Here is a 27,459-nt window from a genome sequence, read left to right on the forward strand (position 1 = left end):
AAACAGGTATTTGAAGGGTGTTTAAATTTTTTTTTATGAACACTGTTCCCTATGTCCAAACACAACTTCTTTTTGGAAGTTTGTGTTGACCACAATGTAGTGTGCTGCTTTGAAGAAACTCAAGCTGAAAATCCCCTCAAGCACGTGGAATTAGTAATGTTGCCAATTGGATCCTGGTATATAATTACAGATTAAGGAAACTACAGTATTTAAATGCAAGATTATGTTATTGGTACCAAGTGAGTTGATTACTGTATTCTTCCTTTTTTTCCTTATCATATGCATATTTGATTGAATGTAAATGCCATTAGTTCAGGGGAATTTATTTATAATGTATGGTTAATGTGGTTGTCAGTACAAAATACATAAGGTGGGTACAGGCCATGAGTCCCCTATCACATGGGGACATTTTAAATATATGTATGCCATACATACAACAGTATTTTATAGTGAGTCATGGTAACCAGACAGATGTACAAATAAATGTTCATGCTGTCCACTAAACACATAGTTTCATATTTTTAGAATAGTGTAGGGTTGCATCCTGCCATGAATATGGATTAGAGGCATGTCCCCAGTCAGATGTCTTGCGAATGTCTGATGTACAAACTCCGATCATTGCCAACCACTTGCCAATACTAAACTGAATAAGGCTATGGTCTGACTTCATATTAAGAAATTTCTTATAGTCTTTTGTCTATAATATAAAAATAGGGCATTGATAAGGTTGTTTAGTATTTTGACTGTTTATTGATTGATAATCTTTTAAAATTATATGCTTATAACTATTTATTTTAGAAATTTATTTAATTTATTTATTCTGAAGTGCACAGTAATGAATATTTTGGTCATAATCAATTTCTCTTTCAATATTTTACAGGATCCCTTGAATGTTCTCTTGTTCAGGAAGCACTTGTTCAGTCATTTTGTCAGAATCATAACAAGGCTATTGAGTGTGCTCTAGCAGCTACCAGAAAACAACCTGAACATCCCCTGTTTGTTTTACTTGGAAAAATCCAAATGAAAGCCAAAAAACACAAGGTTAAAACTTTTACCTTCTGAGTAGTTTGAAGGGAAATAATTTTTACCCTGAAGCAGTAGAATAAAAGCATTGCACTGTGTGAATTGTGGGGTATTTCTGACTCCAAAGAGCATTCCAGTACCTTCAGGGTTTGGGCCAGCATTAGAGTTAGGGTTTAATGTACACTTTTGTATTTTCTGAGTCCTGCTGAAAATTCCAGAGTCTCCTCCTTAATGAAAGAAAAGTCAGTTTCTCCCAAATGGGGCCCAAATTATTGATAGCTAGGGCACACCATGTCTTCTTTATAGTTTTCCAAAACCTTGTGTCTTTAGGTTAAAAGCTGGTGTTTGGCAGAACTGTTTAGAGGCAGACTTGTATGTTTTCCTGTGACGTGGGCTGTGTGCTCTGCCTGAGCACATGATCCAAGGGAGCAGGGCTTCTCCTGGGAAAAAGTGAATGCTGAAATGGAATGAATAACTGACTTGGTTGAAGGACAGAGCTAGCTGCCACTAACTTTCTTTATATCAGCCCTCTCAGTCTCTGAAAAGTGGTGAACAGGATGAGGAGAACAGGCATTTTGCATGGTTGTTTTGTTGGGGAGTTTGACGGAAGACGATGTCACTGCACATTGCTTATGTCATGAGTGCACCAGTGGGGCACTTGCGACTTAACCTGGGTGCCACAAAAAGATCTCGGAAGGCATGTCCGGAGGGACGTTGCGCGTTTTGGCAGCTGTGGCATCCCTCCAGAGTTAAAACGAGCGCCTGCAGACCACCATTTTTGGGTGGTTTGTACCGCGCCTAAGATATGCTTCCAGAGAAGAGGACAATTTCCAAACACAGGAGGGAGACACTTGGAAGAATATGATATAGAGGAGTAGAACTGTTAGAAAAATTGTTTAAGAAGATGAAAAGGACAATCAGGCAGAGGATGAAATAATTGCTTTTATATTTACATTTCCTGACAGCAATATTGAAATCACCAAGCAAGCAATCCTTGCAGCTGACACTGAGATAACATATCAGTAGTAGAATGGAATAGACTAGCCAAAACCTCCAGCTTGTTTCACAGCAGATACACATGTGCCTCATAGGGTTTTTTGGATACTATATGTCTTGGATTTTTTAAAGACACTTATCGGAGGATAGGAATAAAAAGTTGCAACTGTTGTCAGGAATTGTGAGCAAATAGTCTGGGATAACAAAGATGTTGTTGGTAACCCCTACCCCAGAGAAAACTGAATCTGCAAACACTGTAATCTTAAGCAACCTTTGCTATGTCTGTTTTCTCCCATAATTCTGTCTGTTCCACTATCTTTGCAAGGGACAAGTTAGTGAGAGCTTTTGATTTTTGTAGCTTGTGAAATGTTGTTGTGTGCCTTCAACCTATCATGGGGTTTTCTTGTCAAGATTAGTTTGAAGGGGCTTTGCCTTTCCCTTCCTCTGGGACAGCGAAATGTGACTTGCCAAGATCACCCAGTGGATTTCCATGGCTGAGTGGGGATTCATACACTGCTCTCAAGAGTCATAGTCCTACACTCAAACCACTACACCATGTTGGTGTGTGTGTGTGTGTGTGTGTGTGTGTGTGTGTGTGTGTGTGTGTGTATCCACCCAAAAATAACCATCCAAACCTACGTGTCTGTCTGTCTGTCTCTGTCTGTGTATTGGTGGTTATTTTTAAGACATGAGTTGGTTCTTGTCTTCCTTTAACTTTGCTGTGTACCATCAATTCATTTCATGATGACCCAAAGGCGACCCTGACATGGGTTTGCTTTTTCCATTCTCCAAGGCTGAGGGTGTGTAACTTACTCAAGATAATTTTTTGTGGGTTTTTCGGGCTATGTGGCCATGTTCTAGAAGATTTTCTTCCTGACGTTTCACCAGCATCTGTGGCTGGCATCCTGTAGGGCTCCAGGGTTCACTCAGCCTTGCATGCTTCTATAGGTCACTAAAATGAATATCCAGCTTGTTGGGGGCCATTAGATCACACATTGTAAACCGTTTAAGGAGTGCTTAAGTGCACTGATAAGTAGTATAGAAATGTACTTGCTATTGCTATTGCTTGTTGGCAGATATGATAGAAGAATGACAGTCATTTAGAAATGCATCTTTCTAGACATGTCTTTCAGACATTCAGAGTCTATATGTCAGTTTCTCTAATAGCCTGGTTGTCTAAACTCTTATCTCTCCAATCCATCAATTATGCTTCTCAAGGGTTTTTCTCTAGCAAGCGGTGGCTCAAGTGGTTAAGACACTGACTCTGTTGATTGCAAGATCAGCAGGTTAGCAGTTCAAGGCCCAGGTGCCATGTGATGGAGTTTGCTCCCTTCCATAGTCCCAACTTCTGCCAGCCTAGCAGTTCAAAAGCATGCAAATACAAGTAGATAAATAGGTACCACTTCGGTGGGAAGGTAAACAGTGTTCTGTGCAATCATGTTAGCTACATAATCACAGAGTAGTCTCTGACAATGCTGGCTCTTCAGCAAAGTAATGGAGATGAACACCGCCCCCTATGGTCTGACACAACTTGACAACCTTGTCAGTGGGGAATACCTTTACCTTTGGCAATGTCTACATAGGCTGCTATCAGTAGTTCAGAGATCAAGATGGTATGTGATCATTTATTATTGCTTTCAAGACATACTGAATAGTCATAAAAGTACTTGACATTACTGTATTGGTTGGCCTGTTAATACTACAATGCGCCTTTCCCTTACGTGGGGGGATCCATTCCAGACACCACCACCCCCGCATAAGGAAAATACTGAGTATGGTGCAGCCCCATTGAAAACAATGGGGCTTGTGCCTGCGGTGCGGCATGCACGCCATTGCCGCTTCCTGTGCATGGCTTTCAGCGTAATCTGAAAGCCGTGTATGGCACACCCGCATATGACACAGGTGCACTGTAATAGCCTGTTTCTAAAAGGAAGTGACGTGTGCAGTCCAACTGTATATGCACCAAAGAGCCCCTTTCTGCACATCCCCATGATCATAAGGGCAAGATTTTTTTATAAATATACATACCAGCTTGAGAGCTAGTGTGGTGGAGTGGTTGAATGTTGGACTAGGACTCTGGGAGGCCAGGATTAGAATCCCTGCTTGAGCATGGAAACCTTCTGGGTGATCCTGGGTAATCCTAAGCCTCCTAAGAAGGCAAGGGCAAGCCACTTCTGAACAAATTCTTTCAAGAAACCCCCACGATAGGTTTGCCTTGGAGTTGCATAAGTTAGAAATTACTTGGAGTCACACAACAACAACCAGCTAATTTAACAAAATGAGAGTAATGAGGAATTATCTTAAGTGTTCATTCTATGTGCATATAAAGATTTGAAGGAGTTAAGGGCCACTTGTGAAGTCCAGGAAGGATTTTTGGGTGCATAGGAAAGAGATATTGGGGTCTGTTTTGTGGGCAAGTTTTGAGCTCAGTACTTTACTATGAGTCTTTCTCACCACCTATAAATTGGAGCCTTGATCTCTGACGTTTATGGGAGCAGTTGACAAAGCTTGGAACACAGACAGTTGACAATGACAATGACGGTTGACAATGTTTAGCCTTTATATTTTATTTCAGGATGCAGTGGTCAGTTTTACAGAAGCTCTGAAGCTGCTTACTGGTACTGCGAAAAACCCGCCTAATACATTTGAGGCTGCAGAAATGTATTTTTTAATGGGACAATGCTACATGGAACAAATCTGTTTATTAGAGGTATCTGTTTCTTAGAGTTTGGTCTTCTTGGTTTTAAGCACTGTGAGTGAAAATTTTGATTGCTGGGTTGAAATGAGTAAGAGGCAAAATGTATTATACACACACACACACACACACATGCTATATATATATTAACCTCTTCATGGTCATTCCAACAAAAGAAACTTAGGAAATTGACTGGGGAGGGTCCTGTTTGTGGTCTCTATCTGTACAAAGAATAGGGTTCATTGCCTCACCCCATCCTACATTCTCCACCTCTGTCCACCAAGGAAGGGAAGCACCAAAAAGCTGCTGCTGCCACTGGCATTTTTACTTCCACTATTGCAATAGGCCACTGGAGAATGGACCTTCCAGTGTTGCTGCTTTGACAGTCTCTCTCTCTCTCTCTCTCTCTCTCTCTCTCACACACACACACACGCATTCCCTCCCTTGGAAGCCTTTTCAGAGCTCATTGTTCAAGCAGGGTTATTGTGGGGTGTCCAGAGGCACTTCTTTTACGACATTTCTGAGCTGTATTACTGTATTGACCCATATATAAATCGACCCAGAATTTTGGAGTCAATCTTGGGCATAGGTTTTTCAACTTATAAATGAGTATATATGGTATCTGAAGTCATCTGAAACAATTTAAAACACTGAACAAAGTACACACTGGAAAACAACAACAACACCCCAGCAAGGTATGTGTGCTGGGTTTCAAAAGCTTTGTTGAAGAGCCAACTTGAGATTTTCCTCAGGTATACCAAAATCAACACACACACACATCTGAAATGCAGAACACTTCTGGTCCCAAACATTTTAGATAAGGAAGACTCCACCTGTAATTTGTTATAATAGTTACATTTGGCAAAGTAATAAGTGCTTATGATCACAAGATTGCCAGTTTGGCATTGTTTTTCCCCATCCTTTTTCCTTCCAGAGAAATAAATTTAAAAATTACTTGCTTTATTAACACACTACAGTGATGCAAATAACATACAGAGGATTCTGTTTCCCCTTTTCTCATTAATTTAAAGTGGAAAGAAAATATGAAGAAACGAGTAGATTAGCTTTAAATGTTGGTATTCTTTCTATTTCATGAAAGGCAATATTCAGTAAAACTCTTTTGCATTACCTTTTAAGGCATGTGATGCTTTTACTTCAGCTATCAGGCTATATCCACATTACGCAGATGCAATTTATCAGCGTGGGCTATGCAGAATGCAACTCCAGCAATCTAAAAGCATACTAGATTTTAATAAAACACTTGCTGTTGATCCAAAACATTTTCAGGTAACTGATCATTTGACTGTTCAAAGTTTATAATAAGTAGTAAATAAGTGGGAAATTGAAGTCTAAAGGGAAGATTAATTCTCATTGGCAGTTCCTAATTTCACCTTTACTTATCTAGGCATATCCATCCTACCAGCACACTTACATTCGTATTTATGCATTCTCATGAACAATCCTGTTTGATGTTTCCAAGATCCTCCTTACCTCATGCAGATCCCTCCCCTACATCAATATATCTGAGACTGGAGTGAGAATTCTTCAGTTCTCTGGATATTGTTGAACTGTAACTCCCAGGGTCCCTCACTATTGGTAATATTGGTTAGTGCTGCTGGGAGCTGTAGTTACACAACATTGGATGTCATTCCCATTTCTCACTCATATGCCATGCCTCATGGGAGGAGAGTGTGTGGCACATCATACAAAAGGCAGACAGGGTTTAAGATAATCTTATGCATCTCCTTCTTCATGGAGTTTCTTTTCGCCCTAACCTCATATTCTTATACAGTCACCCCTCCACATTTGCGGCTTTGATTTTTGTGGATTTGATTATTTGTGGATCTGATCCATATGCTCTCTCTAGGAATCTTTAGGTCCTCCAGCGCAACTCTGCTGAAAAATGACCATACATTTGCCTTGGGGACTTAGCCATTCCTAGAAAAAACACTTCTCTAGGCATTTGTAGGTCCTCTAATGTCATTCTCTGGTCACCCTCTGGTAGATGTTGACCATAGGGTTATGCTGGAGGACCTAGAGATTCCTAGAGAGGTGTTCTCTCAGGTTAGTGACATAGTGCTTTTGTTATTTGTAGTTTCCTCTCTTTCACGGAGGTCCTCTGCCCCTAACTGCAGTGAATGTGGAAGGCCCACTGTATTTGCAGCTGATGCTTACTTTACCAGACAGGTGATCCTTTGAAAAGTCTGTGCTGCAAATAAATCCCACATTGTTACCAAAGATTGGTTTCCTCCTAATGCAAACAGCAGTTTCAAAGGCCTATTTTTTTTCAGGGAAGCAAGGAAAGAAAGGATACAACTCTTCTATGCTACTATGATCTTAATAATAACACCTCCCTAGCAGTTGTTAATATTAATTTAAAAACATGAACATCAGTGTTACATCAAGTTTTGCCCTCAATAGCTGCACAAAAATGTGGTTTTGGTCTTTCATCAGGGGTAATTGGGAATTGCATGTGGCAGATGAACTACACTTTAACCTACCCCAGTCTTAGTGAAACACTGAGAAAATGACATTTTTTCCTAGGGAAGGTAGATGTAACCTTATACTTAAAGGGGAGGAAAACTGAGCCCTGCACTGTGACACTGGGTTGTATTATGGGGAACTTAACTTTGAAAAACTAAACTTTGAAAAACTACAATGCTTAAAACTAAAATAAGATTTTTGCAAATAATGGGGTGGGGTGGGGACAGGAGAGGGAGTTATGTCACCTTTGTCATGAATAATTTGTATGTAATGGGGAGCAATTACAACAACACTAAATGCACTAAATGAGGAACAAACATATTTTCCCAGGTACAAGTGATACATTAATTTACATTCACCGTCCAAATGCTGATTGCATATAGAATTTTCATGTGTGTGTGGAGGGGTGGGTGGGTACTGTTAATATGGCTGCTTTTACTCACTTTTACAAATCATTATTGGCAGCTCAGAGTGTGAAAATATTCACCTTTTAACATTCTGTTAGACGTGTAAGTCAAAATGATGTACATACAAGCCTTTACAATATCTATCCTCCATTTTTGTTCCATAATGTATTTGTATTTTTCTGTGAAGGCATATTTAAGTCGTGCTGCTTATTATGGGAGCAAAGGAAGATTCTCGAAGGCAATAATGAATTGTAATGAAGCCATCAAATTAAAGCCTAGAAGTGTGAGAGCCTATCTCTACAGAGGAGCACTGAAATGTTATAATAGGGTAAGCAAACCTATTGCTGCTTTAGCATGGATGGGGGACGCAATCATATGCAGTATTGTTATAGGTGAAGGCAGATGTTTGAATTTCAGCACTGCTTACTCACATGGAAACCTGAAAGCTGATGATTCACAGACAATATACTAATAGGTTTTAATTAAATGAGACTTTAGAAATATAGTTTCATAAGAATTTTCTCTAATAATTTCCACTGGTGCCTGTCGTAGAAGTAGACACAGAAACATATAGGTTAATAATATTATGCACAAGCTAACATTATAATTTTAGAAGCAATACCTGGACAAAAATAAAAGCCCTGCTACAGTCCAGCAATATTTGTCATTTGGAATGGCTTAGTGGAATATATATTCCATCATTCCTGGGGCACTTATGGGGGCAGAGGGGCAGGAAAAAGCATCTCGATTCTGCTGTTTTCAAAATTTATTTATTTATTTATTTATTTATACATCGCTCTTCAGCCAAAAGGCTGTTAATTAGACATTTCCCTGCCCTCAGGCTTACAATCTAAAGAGACAAGACACAAAAGGAGAAGGGAATGGCAGTGGGGAAAAGTCCAGCAGATCTTCTCTCTCTCTGATGCCTGGACCATGGCAGATGGACTGGAGGGAGGGCCCTTCTTCTTACCCTGATTAGGCCTGATGGAGCTGGCCTGCCCTTCTCTCCCTCTGGATGGTGGATGGAGGGAGGGCCCTCTTCTTGCAGACTGCAGGGTATGGCATCACACAACTCTGTTGGGTAATTTTTTTTGTTGCTTTTCCACCATGCATGCACACTGTCGCACAAACATCTCCAGCATCCTCCAAATACCTTCCTCATCTACCCAGATGCCATACCATTGCATGGCTGCCCCTTTGATTGGCTACCTATTCACAAATGCGATGATCTGCTGGACACAGGACATCAGTAAATCAGTGTGCAAGTAATACATTGGCAAAGCACAATCATGGATGCCCCTCTTCACCCCATGCCCCCCTGTTGGACTGTCTGATTTGGGTATGTTTCAATTACATCTATTAGAGTTGTCGCACTTTCATTTTTTTTTTATTTTTTTTTTTTTGCATTGTTGTAGTCCATGCTGGCGCCAGGCTGTTTATATGCAGGCATGAAGATTTTCCAAGCTAAGCTGGTGTATCCAGGGTTGTTTTTGTCCCAGTTTTTAGCCCTGGAGCACAGCTTTGTTTTGGTTTCCACCTGCTTTGGAGGCATGCATCATATAAATTCCCCACCTTCGAAGCAGCTGGAAGCCACTTTATTTTGCCTGTTTGTTTCACTCCTTAGTTTGAAAGAAATAACTCTAAGAAAGCCATCTTTTTTAAAAAATCAAGAATATCCTTGGGGATGTAGTTTCATTCCTATTGGGCCATCACAAATAAATGCTGATTAGGAACTATAAAGCCTTATATGACTTGGATCCATATTCTCCAGATTTTATCTCTCTACATGAGACTGCCCAAATTTTAAGATTCTCAGAGAGCTTTTTTCAATCCCAGAACTGCCACAGGCAGTGAAGATGTTTTTAGGTAGCTGCTCCCATTGCTGGCCTTCTTCCTGCTTTTTTTCTTTTGGCAGGCACAGATCTTTATATTTAAATAGATTTTTGGCTATTAACTGATTGTTATAGAATGGTCTTTTAATTGGTGTTTGCTGTATTTTGTTCTGTTTTAAGTGTTTTTAATATGTTCCAAATTAGTGATTTTTAAATAGAATAGTTTCATTCTTTAAAAAAGTATAATAATAATTGCTTTTTAGCTCTATTTTGTTTTAATCTACGTTGTGAGCCACCTTGGTTTCCATGTTGGGAGAAAAATGGGAAATAACTTATAAAATTTTAAAAGAATAACACTTTTAAAAAGAATAACACTGGATTTTTTAAAAAAAGAATAACACTGAACAGTTGCTGCTTATTTCAACAAAGATCAGTAGAATTTCAGCAAATATAGGACCATGACATAGTTTTGAAATTTTCTCTGTTTCCAATTAATACTACAACTCCCCCCCCCCCCCCCCCCCACCTGTAGACCTACAAACATGCTGTTGAAGATTTAACTAAATCTATTGACCTGGATAAAACATGCATTCTGGCATTTTACAACAGGGCTATTTCCTACCACCTAATGAAGGACTACAAAAATGTAAGTACCTTTTTTAAATGAGAAGTTGTATGACATTGTTCTCTTGGTTTAATCCAATTGCTGAATAAGCATATCTCACTTTCAGTTTTAACTGTGTCTTCATCCTTTTATGACAACAGTTCACATATTGCATTCACTAGTCCTAGTCTAGCATTTTATGCATATTATAGTATGCACTAGGGCGGGTTACAGACCGCCCATTTGGGGCGGTCTGTACCCGCCCCTTTCCCTGGTGTATCGGGGCCTCAGCTGTTAGAACGGCAGCTGCTGAGGCCCCGATCCGCTGCTTTTCAGGCTGCGGGGAAGCGGCAAAATGCCGCTTCCCCGCAGCCAGAAAAGGGGTGTCCTTGGGGCTTCAAGCCCCAAGGACACCCCGCGGCGGCAGGGAGAAGGAGAAAGGGGCCGCTTGGCCCCTTTCTCCCTTGCTTCGCTGGGCGCAGCCGTCTGAAGGCTGCGCCCAGCGACGCAACCGGCGCCGCAAACCAGGAAGGAGCTCTGAAATGGAGCTCCTTCCTGGTCCACACTAAGGGCGCACTAGGTGCCCTGGCGCGGAGCGAGGATGTCACGTCCGCGCCGCCCCGTATAGAGGCGGCGCGGCCGTGACGTCCTCATGGCAGCGGCCGTTTGGAACGGCCGCTGTCATTTTTTAGGGAGGTGCGGAAGCACCGCACCTCCCTAACCCTAGTATGCGCTCTGCGCGTACTTTAATGGCGGTGTGTAACCCGCTTTAGTGTTCTTACACAAGTTTATTATCCCATTCACTTCAGTGCAAGGAGAGCTCAACTCAATCAGAACCACACTTTATTATAATATATGGGCTGTGTATAGGCAAAGGAGCTTTGTGTGTACATCTAGGTCTCTGGTTTCATGAGTTTACAAAAGAGGCAAACAGCTGCCAGCAGTTGGGGTTCTGTATTGGTCCCCTACAGGGATATGGATACCCTCCTCCTTATGCTGCCCCATTTTTATGGATGCCAATTTTAATCCCCCCTGCCTGACAACTGGGCAATAGCACCCTCAAATCTCTGGAGGTGCAACTGGCCATTTTGGACTCCCTCACATGTTCTACCCCAGATAGGTCTTATTTTCAAATAGAAAGTGATAGTCATACTATTTGAAAACAAAAGTATGGTCTAGGTCTACAAATGGCGAGAGAGGGACCCAACACCACCATATTAAAGCAGAATAGTCAATAGTATTTCCCTATTACATCTTGTTTGAATTACTGTAACATGCTCTGTGTTATAGACTTTTCAGTACTGACCATGTAAAATTGATTCTTACAGGCTTTGAAAGATTATGGGATTGTTCTTCTTCTTGAGGCAAAAAAGGGCATTGTCTTGAAAGTCCTGATCAACCGTGGACTACTCTATATAGAATTGGACCAGTATGCTAATGCCCTGGAGGTTAGACTTTTTTTGTAATGAGGGTAATAAAAAATTAATGGATTTCTTATTTGTGGTGTCCATTTCTGGATACAGTATCAGAAAAACAGAGAAAAATAGAACATTCTATATAAAGGTATGGTTGTAAATAATTATTTATACTGATTTACAAACATATTTAACAACATTAAAATCAGTTCTCAATAAACTGAAGTGGAATCCTGACAAAACCGAGGCTCTGTAAATTCGTAATTCACAGCTCAAGGAGTTGGGTAAGCATCTAGCTCTGGATGAGTTTACAGTATCCTTAAAAGGAGCAGGTGCAGAGCTTGACAGTACACCTAGATTCCTTTGTTATTTGAAGCTCAAGGGGCCTTGGTTTTCTGGAAAGCTTTTAGCCATTTTCATTTGATCAGCCAGCTGTAACTTTTTCCTGGGTAGCAATCTGGCTACAGTAGTTCAAGTGTAATTCCCCATCTAGATTACTTCAATGTACTCTTAAATGGGCTGCCCTTCAGAATGACCCAGAAACTAGCTAGTTCAGAATGCTAGTATGGGTTTCTGTACTGAATGTGTAATAATAATAATAATAATAATAATAATAATAGGTTTTAAAGAACTGGCACCAGTTGTCAATACATTTCTAGTTCAAGTATTAATTGTAAAATAAAGCTATAAATGGCTTGGGAAATTAGTATTTAAGAGAGTACATTTCTCTGTATACATTTCTCTGAAATCTGCCATGGGGCTGTCCCCTGCATTCATTCTTTGGGAATGGTACATTATGAAGAGACATGAGAAAGGCTCTTCTCTTCCATGCCTGTCACATCATGGTTTTAGAATGCTCCCCCTCACCCATTGGGCACCATCATCTCGCTTACTCATTGAGTTATATTGATCATAGTGTAGTTTTAATTTACATTTGATGATTTGCATATGGTCTTGGTTTATGGTGATGCTTATCTCAGTGTGAGATCCATTGATACAGGATGGATTAGAAAGCCTAATAAGTCTGCCAATAAAAATAAATTAACTTGGAATATGTGTTTGAAAAAATGCAGATATATATAAGAAAACCATAAAACAGTGGAGGACATGTGTGTATTCTGATAATTCATGGTTTGAAATTCTGATGGAACTTCTAGAACCTCTAAGTGAATATTTAGAAGCTATGCAGCTATCAATGAACAACTTAGAAAATAATGCTCTAGTTCATCTACTACACTGCAAGCCTTTCTCTTGTGAGGCAAACAGTGTTAATCAACATTCAAGCCAATTGCAGTTTGTAAACTGTAATATAAACAGTCACTGTAATAGGCATCCATTGAATTGTACCTGTACAAACATAGTCATGTGTATTACAAGTAATATAATCTATTTTTAGGATTTTACAGAGGCAATGCTGAGCAAGCCAAAAGACAGTCAACTATTTAAAGTTATTGGACAATGCTACCACAGGTAATACTAATCAAGAGGAGTTTAACATGTTTTCTTGTTACAGTTTACAATTAAGTTAACAGTGAGAGTTTACAAAGTAGAAGTAGGAGAAGATGAACAAGAAAATAGTGGCAACTCAAGATATTTTTACTGGTTGAACTGGAGTCCAATTGGTGTTTGTTTGCCCCATCCATGGCCAGGGCTAACATTTTTAGAAGAATTGTGCACCAAACACCAGTTCCTGTTTCCACTCTCATGATACCTCAGGCAGGCTATTTCATGCATGGCGTGCACAATCTTGAAGTAAGAAAAAGAGACTTCCAATTCCTTAGGAGCTCATTGTGCTTAGTTCATATTGTGTTCCTGGGAAACTGTACTGTAAAGAAAGCATGTTAGACCTGTTCACCAATTTTAAAATCAATAGGATTGATATATAGTTGTCTGAACACTATTTTGACTAATTGAATAATTTAAATATCTCATGGATTTATATGTGGTTCAGTTACTTTCTAATGGCATTATAATCTGTATTATGTGATACTGAAACTTGTTTCTATTGCTTCGTTCAATAAAAAATGTAGTTCTGCAAAATGAGAATACTCCCATACTATCTACTGTATACACAGTTTATTTGTTGCCACTAATTTTTAAAAGGCTCATTCTCTAGTATTTTTATGACTCTTTAGACTAGGGATGTAGTGGCACAGTTTGCAATCAAAATGATGCTATATATGGTAGAGAGAATCTCAATTTAGGAGGAATTACTGCACTCAGTTCTGTGAGGGCATCATGCACACCTTGTGTGTATTAGCTGTGGAAACATTAAGTACTTATTTCATTTTCCAGTGGTGGAGGGAAAACCTCTTATAGTGGGTTGCCTTTCCCATATACTCTGATAGCAGCCAGAAAGGGGAGCAGCCCACAAATGATTCAGTCTTGTTCCTGTCGGCTCTGACTGAGCTGCCTCTTGGTTTGTCTCTGCTTTCTTCTCTATCTCTTCTCTTATTCTGATAAAAAGAGTTACAGTCAGCCCTTCTTATACACGGATTTCTTATACACGGATTCAAGCATCCACAATTTGAAAATGTTAAAAAAATATATATAAATTTCAAATATCAAATCTTGATTTTCCATTTTTTATAAGGGACACCATTTTGCTATGTCATTATGGCCCGTTACAAATGGGCATAAAGTACAGACTAGGTCTGTATTAGGATTGGAAAGGGGTGTCAGTTCCGGACGCCCCAAACCCTAATACGGACTGAGTCAGTACAAAATGGCGGCGCCCGTACCACACGGGGGTCTCCATCTTTACGTAGCAGACGCGCTGCGTCCGCGCAGCGCATATGACGCTGCGAGTGCACCATTGGTGCCTTGTGGCATCATATCCGCACCGCAAAGAGAAACGCCATTTTGGCGCTTATTTGCAGCGCGGAGGAGCCTCATGGTTTGGACGCTGGGGCTCCTCCGTGCTGCAAATGAAGGCGGCGGCAGACCACCCCTTCTGGGCGGTCTGTAACACGCCAAAATTTAATGGGACTTGAGCATCCACGGATTTTGTTATCCACAGGGAATCTTGGAACCAAACCCCAGCATATAACAAGGGTCCGCTGTATTTCATGTTAGTTTCTCTAGCTTTTCCTTGTACTGTTCTCTCACTAACTTTCTTAAAAGGCAAAACTTGCATTTCTCATACTATAAGGAAGATACTCTGGACAGTTCTGGCAGACCTCAGTGGTCTGTACATAGATACCAAATGGTTGTTTACTCCATTTTCTTCATAGAACAAAACTTGGGGGGCTATTTTGGATCTGAAAGAGGTCAGTCAGTTTGTGTGGAAGTGCAAATTACAAATGGAGACTCTAAAGACAAGACGGGAGGCTGCGGGATTTTGTTATCTCTGTCTTTCAAAAGCCTATCTTTACATTCTGATCTACCTTATTGCTTATTGGAGTCTCCCCCTTCATAGTTTACGTGCAAATCAGATCTACTTCTTTCTATTAGTGTCTTCAGAATGTTGCATGGTGCTCTCTTCTCTATTCAAGCATTGTTTTCAGGTTGGTCATGGGAAAGGCCACTTTTGCCCATCTCAGCACCTCCAACACTTAGAAGTTGTAGGCACAGACATGGGATAAGTCTCACTCCCTTTAAAGAAGGTCCAGTTCATTTGATCTTGGAACATTATCTTTAAGATATTTTAAATTGCAGAAGCTCATTATTTTATGACACTATCTGTATGAGAATCTTTGCCAAATCCAGCAGCAGGCATGTTTACCTCAGCCTTCAACCACAAATTCCCTTGGTTCTTCTTGAAATACTGGCACTCTTAAGCTCCAGGTTTTGTGTTTCTGCTCCCATTACTTTCACCACTGTCCAGGATGTTGCAAAAAGTCAAACAAGAGCAGGTGCAAGTTATCCTGCTAACACTTTGTTTCCCTTATTTTCAGAAATGCTGCAGCAGGAGATAAAATTACTTTGTTGTTCTGAGCCAGCTAGACCACCTTTCATAGGGAATGTATGGCATTCATATTCAGACTATCCCCACCTGGTCAGTTGAAGTTGAATGGCAATCTGTCTAGGCTATCCAGACAAATTAATTTACACACACAAGCCATCTATCTTGAGAATCCCTGAAACAAGGAAAGCTTTCACACAATGGTGTAAGCTAAATTGAATAAATTATCTGAGGCGGTTACAGACCGCCGAAATGTGACGGTCTGCTGCCGCCGCTGGTTGCTGCGTCCGGGAACCGCAGCAGCCAAAGGCGCGGTTCCCGGATGCAGCAAAGAAGGAGCGCAAAAATCGCGCTCCTTCTTGCTCCCCAGAAGAGACGCCGAGAGGCGCTAGTTGCGCACTTGCGGCGTCACTTCCGGGGCGCGACGTGCAGACGCAGAGCGTCCGCTACGTCAATATGGCGGCGGCCGTGTGGAACGGCCGCCGCCATTTGTCACGGACTCTGTCCGTGATAGGGTAAGGGGCATCTGGAAGAGATGCCCCTTTTTCGAAATGGGACATCCTAAGGACGTCCCTTATGGCGGTGTGTAACACGCCATAGTGTATTAGTCCCTTTTCCTTTCTTCAGGTAGGTCTGTACATCTAACACCTTGAATACCTGCAGCCCTCTTGATAATTCTAATAATAATAATAATAATTTGTTTTATTTATATACCGCTATTCCAAAGATCATAGCGGTGAACAGCAAGTAAGCTAATTAGCAAGTAATTCTATAGATAGCCAGACAAGGAACAATTTGAATTCTTCCTCACATCAAACATTTTCTTACAGGAGCCTCTCCGCTCTGCTTACTCCTATCTTAGAGGCCTTAACTTGTGCCCCTTTTAAACCAATTGAAAAAAAATTCTTCATTTGCTCTCTTTAAAGTTGTTTTTTTTAATGTGGTGTGAAGAATTTCAAAGTTACCCACTTTCTATCTGAGAACACTTTACTTTTCAACATGAGGAAGCTGCACTGCATTAATAATAATAATAATAATAATAATAATAATAATAATTTTAATTTTTCTATTTCCCACCTCTCCCTGCGGATCGAAGCGGGATCCCATCGATATTAGCAATACAGTCTACAAAGTACATAACAGATTAAAAACATCATCATATAACCACAATACACAATACAATACAATACAATACAATACAATACAATACAATACTAGTCAATGCTAGTAGGCCAGCAACATTACAGTAGAGGAAACAATACATCTGATTCATCTGTTTTTCCATATAGTCTAAATGGGTGGGAATCTTCACTATAGCAGGTCAGGTGGATATGCCCGCTGGAAGAGATACGTCTTTAATGCCTTCTTAAAGGCTTCTAATGATATTATTATTATTTGTGGTATTTATACCCTGCCCTTCAGCCCTAAAGGCTATCAGAGCAGCTTACAATTATTATTTTTAATTAGACGGTTCCCTGCCTTCAGGGTCCCTGGACCTATCCTTCCTACCTTTCTTCTGTCACAAAAAATGGTGCTTCCTTAATTTTGTCTAACATCTTCTAAGCAGTAACATAGACTTTGGTATAATCTGGATGTGTACAGGACCCTCAGGTTTGCAGTTCTCCAACAATGTAGATTTGGCCGTCATATACTGTTTGTGTCTTTTCACCCAGTGTCATTAGGCTGCCACACTTTTTGAGCCACATTGGACACCAGATCAAATGTGTGCTATACCTTGACATGATTTGGCAAGGGTTTTAAGGCCCTTGCACTTGACAGCATTCCAGTCACTCCTAAAATACCTCTGCAGCCATTTCCACTAACAGTTCCTTACAGAAATTCTGCAGGGATTGCTACCTGAAGCACTCTATAACCTTTATTCACCTCTATAAAATTGTCAAATTTAAATGTGCAGAATTTGCTTGGCAGTAGAGTACTCTAGTTTATAGTTTCTTAAAATTCATATATGCTTCAGTATGGCCTATTTTGTATGGATTCCTCCTTTGTACCACCTATTCAATGGAACACTAGAAACTGTGCAGGTCTGTCCAGGAAAAGTGCAGACGAGGAATCTCTGACCTCCCAAGTCATAGAATCATAGAATCATAGAGCTGGAAGAGACTGCAAGGGCGATCCAGTCCAATCCCCTGCCATGCAGGAAATCCAGATCAAAGCATCCCCGACAGATGGCCATCCAGCCTCCGTTTGAAGACCTCCAAGGAGGGAGACTCCACTACACTCCGAGGAAGTGTGTTCCACTGTTGAACAGCCCTTACTGTCAGGAAGTTCCTCCTAATGTTGAGGTGGAATCTCTTTTCCTGCAGCTTGCATCCATTGCTCCGGGTCCTAATCTCTGGAGCAGCAGAAAACAAGCTTGCTCCCTCCTCAATATGACATCCCTTCAAATATTTAAACAGGGCTATCATAGCACATCTTAACCTTCTTTTCTCCAGGCTAAACATACCCAGCTCCCTAAGTCGTTCCTCATAGGGCATGGTTTCCAGACCCTTCACCATTTTAGTCGCCCTCCTTTGGACACGCTCTAGTTTCTCAATGTCCTTTTTGAATTGTGGCGCCCAGAACTGGACACAATATTCCAGGTGGGGCCTGACCAGAGCAGAATATAGTGGCACAATTACTTCCCTTGATCTAGACCAGGGGTCGGCAATTTGCGGCCCGTCGGCCACATGCAGCCCCCGAGCCGTTGGGACCGGCGCCTGCTCGGTCCTGCTGTTGATTGCTGCCGCCAAAGGCCCTGCAGGGCAGGCGCGCAGGGCCTTGAGCCTCTCGCGCAGGCCCCTCAGAAGCTGGGAAGGAGCCTGCGAGGACGCCCGCGCGGGTGTCCCCCGCCTCCTTCCTGGCCTCTGAGGGGCTTGGAGGCCCCTCAGAAGCCGGGAAAGAGCTGGCGAGGACCCCCCGAGCGGGTGTCCCCCACCTCCTTGCTGGCCTCTGAGGGGCCTCCCCTCATTTTGCAGCAGGAGGGACAGAGAGAGAGAGAGAGAGAGATAGGAGAAGTCGTGTGTATGTATGTGTAAGAGCAGTGTGTGTGTGTAAGAGAGAGAGGTGTGTTTTGTGTGTGTGTGAGAGAGAACGAGTTGTGTATGTGTGTGTGTGTGTGTGAGAGAGAGAGGGGGGGAAGTGGATTGTGTGTGTGAGAGTGGGTTGTGTGACAGGGTGTGTGAGAAGGGGAGGTTGTATGTGAGAGAGAGATGCGTTGTGTATGTGTGTATGAGAGAGAGAAGTGAGTTGTGTGTGAGAGGGAGAGATAAAAGTGGGTTGTGTGTGTGAGGGAGAGCGGGTTGTGTGAGAGAGAAGGAGGTTGTATGTGTGTGTGTGAGAGAGAGAGACAGACAGGGGTTGTGTGTGTGTGAGAGAGACGGGTTTTGTGTGTGTGTGTATGTGTGAGACACACACACACAGAGAAGTGGGTTGTGTATGTGAGAGAGGGGGTGGTTGTGTGTGTTAGACGGGTTTGGTGTGTGGTGAGAGAGAAAGAAGTGGGTTGTGTGTGTGAGAGAGCAAGTTGTGTGAGAGAGGGTGTATGTGAGAGACAGGCGTTGTGTGTGTGTGTGTGTGTGTGTGTGTGTGTGTGTGTGTGTGTGTGCAAAATCCCCTCTCAGCACCTTGTGCCTTTCTGGGTTGAGACAGTGTGCATGCTTTTTTCTTTTTTTTTGAATTGCTTTGTAGTAGTTTCCATGCTTGGAACTATTATTATTATTATCACTCCGGGGGCGGATCATGCGGCCCCACCCCTGGAGGGTGGAAGCTCCACCCCCAGCATGCGGCCCCACCCCCATAGGGTGGAAAGTCCACTCCCCAGCTTTGGCCCCCCAGTTGTCTGAGGGACAGCAACCTGGCCCCCGGCTCAAAAAGGTTGCCTACCCCGATCTAGACACTATACTTCTATTGATGCAGCCTAAAATCGCATTGGCCTTGTTAGCTGCTGCATCCCACTGTTGACTCATGTTCAACTTGTGGTCTACTTGGACTCCTAGATCCCTTTCACATGTTGTCTCCTTAAGCCAGGTGTCCCCCATCCTATATCTGTGCATTTCATTTTTTTGCCCTAAGTGCAGTACCTTACATTTCTCCCTGTTGAAGTTCATTTTGTTAGCTGTGGCCCAGCTTTCTAGTCTATTGAGGTCATTTTCAATCTTGATCCTGTCCTCTGGAGTATTAGCTACTCCTCCTAATTTGGTGTCATCTGCAAATTTGATAAGTATTCCCCCAATTTTTTCCTCCAAGTCATTGATAAAGATGTTGAACAGTACTGGGCCCAGGACAGAGCCCTGTGAGACCCCACTGGTCACTTCTCTCCAGCATGAAAAGGTGCCATTGTTGAGCACCTTTTGGGTTCGTCCGGTCAACCAATTACAAATCCATGTAACAGTTGCCTTGTCTAGCCCACATTTTACAAGCTTGTTTGCAAGAATGTCATGGGGAACTTTGTCAAAGGCCTTACTGAAATCAAGATATATTATATCCACAGCATTCCGTTCATCTACCAAGCTGGTAATTTTATCAAGAAAAGAAAAGAGATTAGATTTGTCTGGCATGACTTGTGATTACGGAATTGCCTTCTAGATGTTCACACACTCTCTGTTTAATGATCTGCTCTAGAATCTTTCCTGGTATTGATGTCAGACTAACTGGACGATAATTGTTTGGATCCTCTTTCTTCCCCTTTTTGAAGATAGGGACAACGTTTGCCCTCCTCCAGTCTGCTGGGACTTCTCCTGTTCTCCAGGAGTTCTCAAAGATTATTGCCAATGGCTCTGATATTACATTTGCCAGTTCTTTTAATACCCTTGGATGTAGTTCATCTGGTCCTGGAGACTTAAATTCATTTAGGTTAAACAGGTATTCCTGTACTATCTCTTTACTTATTTTGTGCTGAAATTCCCCTATTCAGTCCTCTGCTCCATTATCCTCAGGTGGAGCTCCCTTTGCTTTTTCTGAGAAGACTGAGGCAAAGAAAGTGTTGAGTAATTCTGCCTTTTCTCTGTCTTCTGTTAGCATTTTGCCATCTTCTCCACGCAGTGGCCCTACCATTTCCTTCTTCTTCCTTTTGTTGCGGACATATCCATAAAAGCTTTTTGTTGTTCTTAACCTCTCTAGCAAGCCTGAGTTCATTCTGTGCTTTAGCTTTTCGGACCTTATCTCTACACAGGCTCGCTATTTGTTTGAATTCCTCTTTGGTGATTTCCCCATTTTTCCATTTCTTATACATGTTCCGTTTAAAATTTAGCTGAGTTGAAAGTTCCTTGGTCATCCATCCTGGGTTTTTGCAACACCTCCCATTTTTCTTTCTTACTGGAACTGTTTTAATTTGTGCCTTCAGTATCTCCCTTTTGAGAAACTCCCATCCATCTTGAACTCCCTTCTCTTTTAGTATTCCTGACCATGGGATCACCCCCAGTATTTCTCTAAGTTTACTGAAATCAGCTTTCCTAAAGTCTAGAATGTGCGTTTGACTATGCCTGGCTTCTCAGTTTCCACTGTCCATACTGTGGGTCATCTGGTTCTTCCTAGTGGGTGTAGGAGTGTTCCTCTTTTGTCTGATACCCTTTTCTGTTGCCTCCTTTTTTTTCCCTAGCAGGGCACTGTTAGTATTTTTCCTTCTTCTGATTCTGTTGCTTGGCTATAAAGGAAACTGGAGGAAGGGGGCAAAAGAGTTTTAGTCTGTAACAGATTTGAGCACATGACCTTCTCTCTGTGGGTAGAGACAAGTATGACCCCCTTTCTATAGATTCTTCCTCTAAATGTTCCCGGAATGGACCTTTCGAGTATGTATCCAACATTCCAATCAGATATCTAAATGCATAATACACTCAGCCCTTCTTATCCACCGATTCCTTAACCATGGGTTCAACTATCCACAGCTTGAAATTATTTTTTAAAAATATAAATTTTAAAAAGCAAGTCTTGATTTTTATTTAGGGGACATCATTTTACTATGCCACTGTATTTAATGGGACTTGAGCATCCAGTGGATTTTGGTATCCCAAGGAGATCCTGGAGCCAAATCCCAATGGCTACGAAGGTCCCACTGTACAATCCTTTGTGAAACAAACCATGTTAGGATATGTTGAAGGTAGAGGAGAAATATGCAGAGAATGAGAAAGAATTGACAAATTATTGTCAGAAGTGAGTTTTGGCTCTGATTTATTTTTTTTTTTTAATTTTTTTTTTTTTTTTTTTTTTTTTTTTTTTTTTTTTTTTTTTTTTTGCTTGGGAGGGGACCTGGAACTTCACTTATTCCCTCAAGGTTCCTGGGGTCTCTATGTGGGAGGGATGACACACAGTCACTACAGCCCGCACGCTACCCTCAAACCACCTTTCCAGCCTAACTCTTTGACTCACACTCAGAGGCTGTACACATCCAGCATCACTGCCTTTTCTCTTCCTCCTCCTCCTCTAGGAAACTGTGGCCAAAGTGGGCTAATCACCTCTGGGTCTCTTTTTTCAGCTGCCACCACCAGTGTTGGAAGTCTTGTATTTTACCTGTGGCTTCTTACAACTCAAGGAAATTCACTGGGTTGCCCTCTCATTCCCTTCTTCCTTTTCAGTGGGACTACTATGTTCTTTACTCACCCATGGCTTCTTTTCCTTCATTTGGCCCTAGTCCTGGTCTCTCTTGCAGCAGTCATTGATTTTGGAATATAAAATGTTTATGGCATTATTATTTTATTTGAAATTCATCCATTTTCCCAAGATGTCAAAGAGAGAGAGAGAGAGAGAGAGAGAGAGAGAGAGAGAGAGAGAGAATAATGATATCACAGAGAAAAAACAAAAGCACATCCAGTGCAGTTAGATTCCAGCTCCTTGCTGGGCTGCCAGTTTCTCCCATCCCCACCCTTGTTGGCCCTGGCTGTAATCATATTTGATTCTTTGGGGTTTTTTTTTTACCACTGTTGGCTTTCTTATTAAAATATACATATTTTATTAGTATCATACCCAATGAAGTTAATCCGAGAGACTATGGGCCCAAACAGACAGGCCAAAATAAAGCTGCTTTGGGTCACTTTGGAGGTATGCTGTTTAAATGATTCGTGCGCCCTAAGAGGCTGTAAGCCAGGGGTAGGCAACCTTTTTGAGCCAGGGGCCGGGTTGCTGTCCCTCGGACAACTGGGGGGCTGAAGCCGGGGGGTGGAGCTTCCACCCTCTGGGGCGGAGCCGCATGCCAGGGCGGAGCTTCCACTATCCAGGGCGGAGCCACATGTCAGGGGCGGAGTTTTCACCCTCCGGGGGCGGAGCCGCATAATAATAATAATATTTGCAAGAAGCTACTAGGGCCGGCAATGCCATAACACAGGAAAAATGCATGCACACTGTCTCAACCCAGAAAAGAGCAAGCAAGTCCATGTGGGGGGATTTTGCAAAGAGAATACCAAAGGATAACAACAGTAATAATAATAGCAATATTTGCAAGAATGGAAGTGACTAGGCAAGGCCACAAAACAGCAAAAAATGCATGCCACTGTCTCAAACCACTTTCTTTCTCTTCCTTCCTTCCTCCCTCCCTCTCACTCCCACCCTCTCTCTCTCTCTCTCCCCTCCCCTCCCTCCCTCTCTTTCCTCTCCCTCCCACCCTTTCTCTCTCTCTCTCTCTCTCCTCCCCTCCCTCCCTCTCTCTTCTCTCCCTCCCACCCTCTCTCTTCCTCTCCTCCTCCCCTCCCTCCCTCTCTCTCTCTCTCTGCCTCCTCCTCCTCCCCCCCGCCCCTCCATTTATAGGAGGGAGGAGGGAGGGCGGAGCCAGGAGGGAGGTGAGCGGCGCCCATTTGAAGGCCCGGTGCGGCTCCTGGAGCCCCGATTCAGGGCTCCGGCTGCCGTATCGGGCCTCCTAATAGGTGCTGCCATTTTGCCCTTCACAATGGCGGCGAAGTCTCGCGCGACCTTTATGGTCACGCGAGACTTCACCGCCATTTTGAAGGGCAAAATGGCGGCCGGAGCGGCCGAAATCAGCGGCGATTTTGGCGGCAGGAGGGACCGGGGGCCGGCAGAAAGGCGCCCGTCGGCCGCATCCGGCCCACGGGCTGGAGGTTGCCGACCCCTGCTGTAAGCCATGCTAAAGTCACACTCCAGTCCTAAGGACTGGAGCTCAGCTTTGGCGCAGCTTCAGGCCTCTTAAGAAGCCTGTGTCGTTTAAACAACATACCTCCAAAGTGACCTGAAGCAACTTTATTTTGCCCTGTCTGTTTGGGCCCTATAATTACTAATTGAAAATACTGTATATACTTATGTATAAGTCTAGAAATTTAAGTCAAAAAATTGACTCAAAAGGCCTGAGTCGACTTATCCACATGTCAGTGTAAGTACTATATCTTAACTCTTATTTAAAAGATGGAACCATCTCTTGGTGAAAAGCAAGAGTATAATATGTGAAGCACCGACCCTCTATTCTCTCATCCAGCCAATCTTAAGAGTAAGCACAGGGTTATGTCTGCTGGAATTTTGGAAGTTTTGTTTTGCTTTGCTTCATCCTTTAGATCATTTGCTATATGCCCCTAAATTTTATCTTCAACTTATCCACGGGCCATAGCAAAATCCATAATTTTGGCCCCAAAACTTTCCCTCGACTTATACGTAAGGTTGACTTGTAGTCGAGTATATACGGTATGCGTATTTTAAAATATGCAGTATCAAGTGTTACTAATAAACAGTAAACTTTATATATATTTTATATATATTTTGATTTTAGACTTCAGAAATATGAAGAAGCTGTGCATTCATTTTCTGAGGTTCTTAAATTAGATCCCTTTTCTCTGGATGGCTACATTGGACGAGGAAATTCATACATGGAATATGGTCATGTGGAAGGCACTCAACGTGCTCAGAAGGACTTCTTGAAAGCAGTACATTTGAATCCACTTTCTATAAAGGCTCGAATTTGCTTAGGATACAATTTGCAGGTAATATATTTATGACTCTGTCCACCCCCTATCCCGAAATTCTACTGCAAATAGAAAGTTGATCTGCCAGTTTTCTGTTGTTTGAAGAAGTTTTTCACTTGCATTATATGAGAAGGATAAAGGTTTTAGATGTTTTGCTTGAATGTAACACAATCTTTACATAAAGTAAGTTTATGGAACGTCTCTCTTCTTCATATCCCTTATATATTTCAAGTCTGTTTTTAGTCAATGAGAACAGGATGGTGACCATTGAATTATGTTAGGCCTGTGAGTGTCTCATTTAGCACTCTGGCAGTTTAATAATGTGTGTAAAAAATAAGACATTTTAAAAATAACATTTGCAAGAGTTTATCTATGTTCTGTTTTCCTAGGAATTACACAGGAACAACACTTCGTTTTGCTCTTGTTCTGTCTCTTTTTAGACTATGTTTGGAAATCAATTATGGAAGGCAGTATTGTTTCCTTGTGCCTTTTATAAATAAAAGAGATTTATTTCCACAATAAAAGAATATAGTGGACCCTCCGTATTGGCAGGCTGGTGATATGTGGATTCAGTTGCCCACAGATCACCATGCCCCATATTATTCAGTGGTGGCATGCGCCCATGTCCATATGCCTGTTGCTGCCATTGAATAATATGGGGAGTGGCTGTCTGCAATTCTTGCCATTGGGGGCAGGCGGGCGGGCGGGGGGAGAGACAGAACCAAATCCCCACAGATTGGAAAGGTCCACTGTAACAGATGCTTAAAGTATTCCTTAACAAGTTATTGGCTTCGTTTCCTATTATTTCACTTGGTAGCACAGCAAAGACAGTGAGAAAAAGACAGAAATGCAAAAGTGTACAAAAGTGTGTAGGTCATAGGATATAAGGAGAAAGGTGGGATATAAATTTAACCAATAAATAAATAATAAGATAGAGCTATTTCTCGACGTGAGTTTAGATTTTTAGAGATCTTGTGGGTTTCTCTGGCTGATGAACAGAGCAGTTTTCTCCCAATTCCTGTTTCTCCTGCAGCCCCTTAAAATCCCTCGTAAAACAGTTTCGGAAATTATATGGAGGTTGAAGAGGGTAGGGGGAATCAGGACATGCTAGTGGGAACACACAGTAAAATTGGAAAAGACAGATTAGTTTGAAAAGGATAGCACTCTTTCAGACCTAATCAGTGTTTCTACACTTCATGTTAGTTGGGGAAGAGAAAGAAAGAGAGATATCAAAGCTGTTTAATGACCTTTTGTGAGTTTCCATTTTCTCCACTATAAAATGGATTATGATTCTCTTAACAACACACTTCTGTTTTTTCTGGTTAAGTTTACATTTTCTCAAGACAACTATAAAACCTGTTCCCCTTATTAAAATCTGAATAGAGTGGAGACTACAGTCAAGAAACCAGAAGAAAGCTAGGACTGGGAAGGGCAGCTATGAAAGAACTAGTCAAGATCCTGAGTGCAAAGTCAATGAATATTAAAGTTAGGATCATCCAAGCCATTGTATTTCCCATCACCATGTATGGATGTGAGAGCTGCACAGTGAAGAATTCAGACAGAAGGAAAATCAACTAATTTGAGATGTGGTGCTGGAGAAGAGTGGCGAGGATACAATAGATGTCCAGGAAGATGAAAAAATGGATCCTTGAACAGATAAAGCCTGAACTCTTCCCTGGAAGGAAGACTAGATTGAGGTTGCTGTACTTTGGACACACTATGAGAAGGAAAAATTCCTTAGAAAAGGCAATAATGTTAGGAAAGTGGAAGGCAGTATAAAGAGAGGAAGACTGCAAGCCTAATGGCTAGACTCAGTCTGGGAGGCGACAGGCCTGGGCCTGTATGCTCTCAGCAGGGAGGTATAGGATAGGGAGTTTTGGAGATGTCTCATCCACAGGCTCACCATGAGTCAGGGACAACTTGAGGGCTGCTAACAGCAACAACAAAATACCAAAATTATGTAGAATTAAAATTTAATTTGAGCTTTTCCCACATAAGCTCATCTTCTTGATTTCTTGGACTGATTACCACTGGCCTTATGCTACTTTCTCAATATTTTTCTGTTCACATTATGAGAAAAAATCCTGGTGGTTTAATTTCTACACTCAGTTTAGTCCCTAAAACCATAACTTTTGGAAATGATAACTGTAGGATTTGGCCAGTTTTACTCAGACTCCCAGGTGTAGGCAGAGATTGCATGTGTACATCAAACTTTGAGACTAGGTTTTAGAGTGCCCATTCACAATATATTTGCCATTCCCTTCATCATCTCTATTGAAAAATTGAGGGAATATGAATGGATGTCATATCCAATTTCCTTTATTAAGTAACAATGATTTCCACACTATCTTCTTTGCAGTTTGTTAACTTTAAGCTACTTTCTACAAAGAGACAGCTCATTATTATATGTTATTTTGTTAATAATTATGTTTAATTATTTTAGGTTCTTGGAAAATTTCAGAAAGCATGGGCCCAGTTCACAACAGCTATTCTTATTGATCCCAAATGTCACATTGCTTATGATGGGCGAGCTATAGTCTGTCTTCAGATGGGTGATACTTTTGCTGCTTTTCAGGATACAAATGCTGCACTGAAGGTAAACATGTTCTCTATTACAAATCATGTTTAGAGTGTGTTCTTACTTGCTTGTAATTCATACTCTTCCTCTCAAATATCTTCCCATAATTTCCGCAATTTCCTCATCGTTTTTCTCTTTTCTTTAACTTCAGTTACATAGACACAGGCTGATATCTTGTTTTACATCATACACTTTTTGTAATATTTTCCTACCATCTTCAAATTCTGCATGCAGGCATGCAGAATGCTAACATAATAATAATAAATTTTATTTCTACCCCGCCCTTCCATAAATATGATCAGGGTGGCTTACAAATTTTTAAAAACATTTCAGTACAGGATAAAAATTCGATATAACAGTTAAAAACATTACTACAAAAAAACAGGAACAGAAAAACAATAAAATACACATGTCAAGGGCAAGGAAAAGAAGAAAATTAGTTTACATTGGTCCGGGGTCGAAAGGGAAAAAAGAGGGCAGGAAAATAAACAGACAATGTAAGGTGGGAAGGCCAGCCGGAATAGATACGTTTTCAGTTGTTTCTTGAAGACAGCTAATGAGGCGGCGGAGCGAAGCTCTGCAGGGAGCTTATTCCAGAGTGAAGGGGCAGCAATAGCAAAAGCCCTC

At 41.6% G+C, this 27,459-nt stretch overlaps 1 protein-coding gene across 4 annotated transcripts in view; it reads left to right on the forward strand.

Moving 5' to 3' along the window:
* Positions 1-27,459, forward strand: part of LOC149314926 (uncharacterized) — a 130,848-nt gene that overhangs the window by 90,652 nt on the left and 12,737 nt on the right. For 2 of the 4 annotated variants that reach the window (XM_089522139.1, XM_089522140.1), the window contains 9 exons: positions 881-1,041; positions 4,595-4,729; positions 5,852-6,001; positions 7,793-7,933; positions 9,970-10,083; positions 11,370-11,489; positions 12,853-12,926; positions 24,062-24,272; positions 26,698-26,850. In XM_089522139.1, the coding sequence (XP_089378265.1) occupies positions 881-1,041; positions 4,595-4,729; positions 5,852-6,001; positions 7,793-7,933; positions 9,970-10,083; positions 11,370-11,489; positions 12,853-12,926; positions 24,062-24,272; positions 26,698-26,850 (1,259 nt within the window). Of the gene's footprint in view, positions 1-880; positions 1,042-4,594; positions 4,730-5,851; positions 6,002-7,792; positions 7,934-9,969; positions 10,084-11,369; positions 11,490-12,852; positions 12,927-24,061; positions 24,273-26,697; positions 26,851-27,459 lie in introns of those variants that run through there. The other 2 variants (XM_089522143.1, XM_089522142.1) reach the window with 2 other exon arrangements.

The sequence above is a fragment of the Sceloporus occidentalis genome, unplaced genomic scaffold (assembly GCF_023333645.1).
Source record: "Sceloporus occidentalis isolate IW3139 unplaced genomic scaffold, rSceOcc1.0.p SCAF_4, whole genome shotgun sequence".
In the NCBI taxonomy this organism is placed as follows: Eukaryota; Metazoa; Chordata; class Lepidosauria; order Squamata; family Phrynosomatidae; genus Sceloporus; species Sceloporus occidentalis.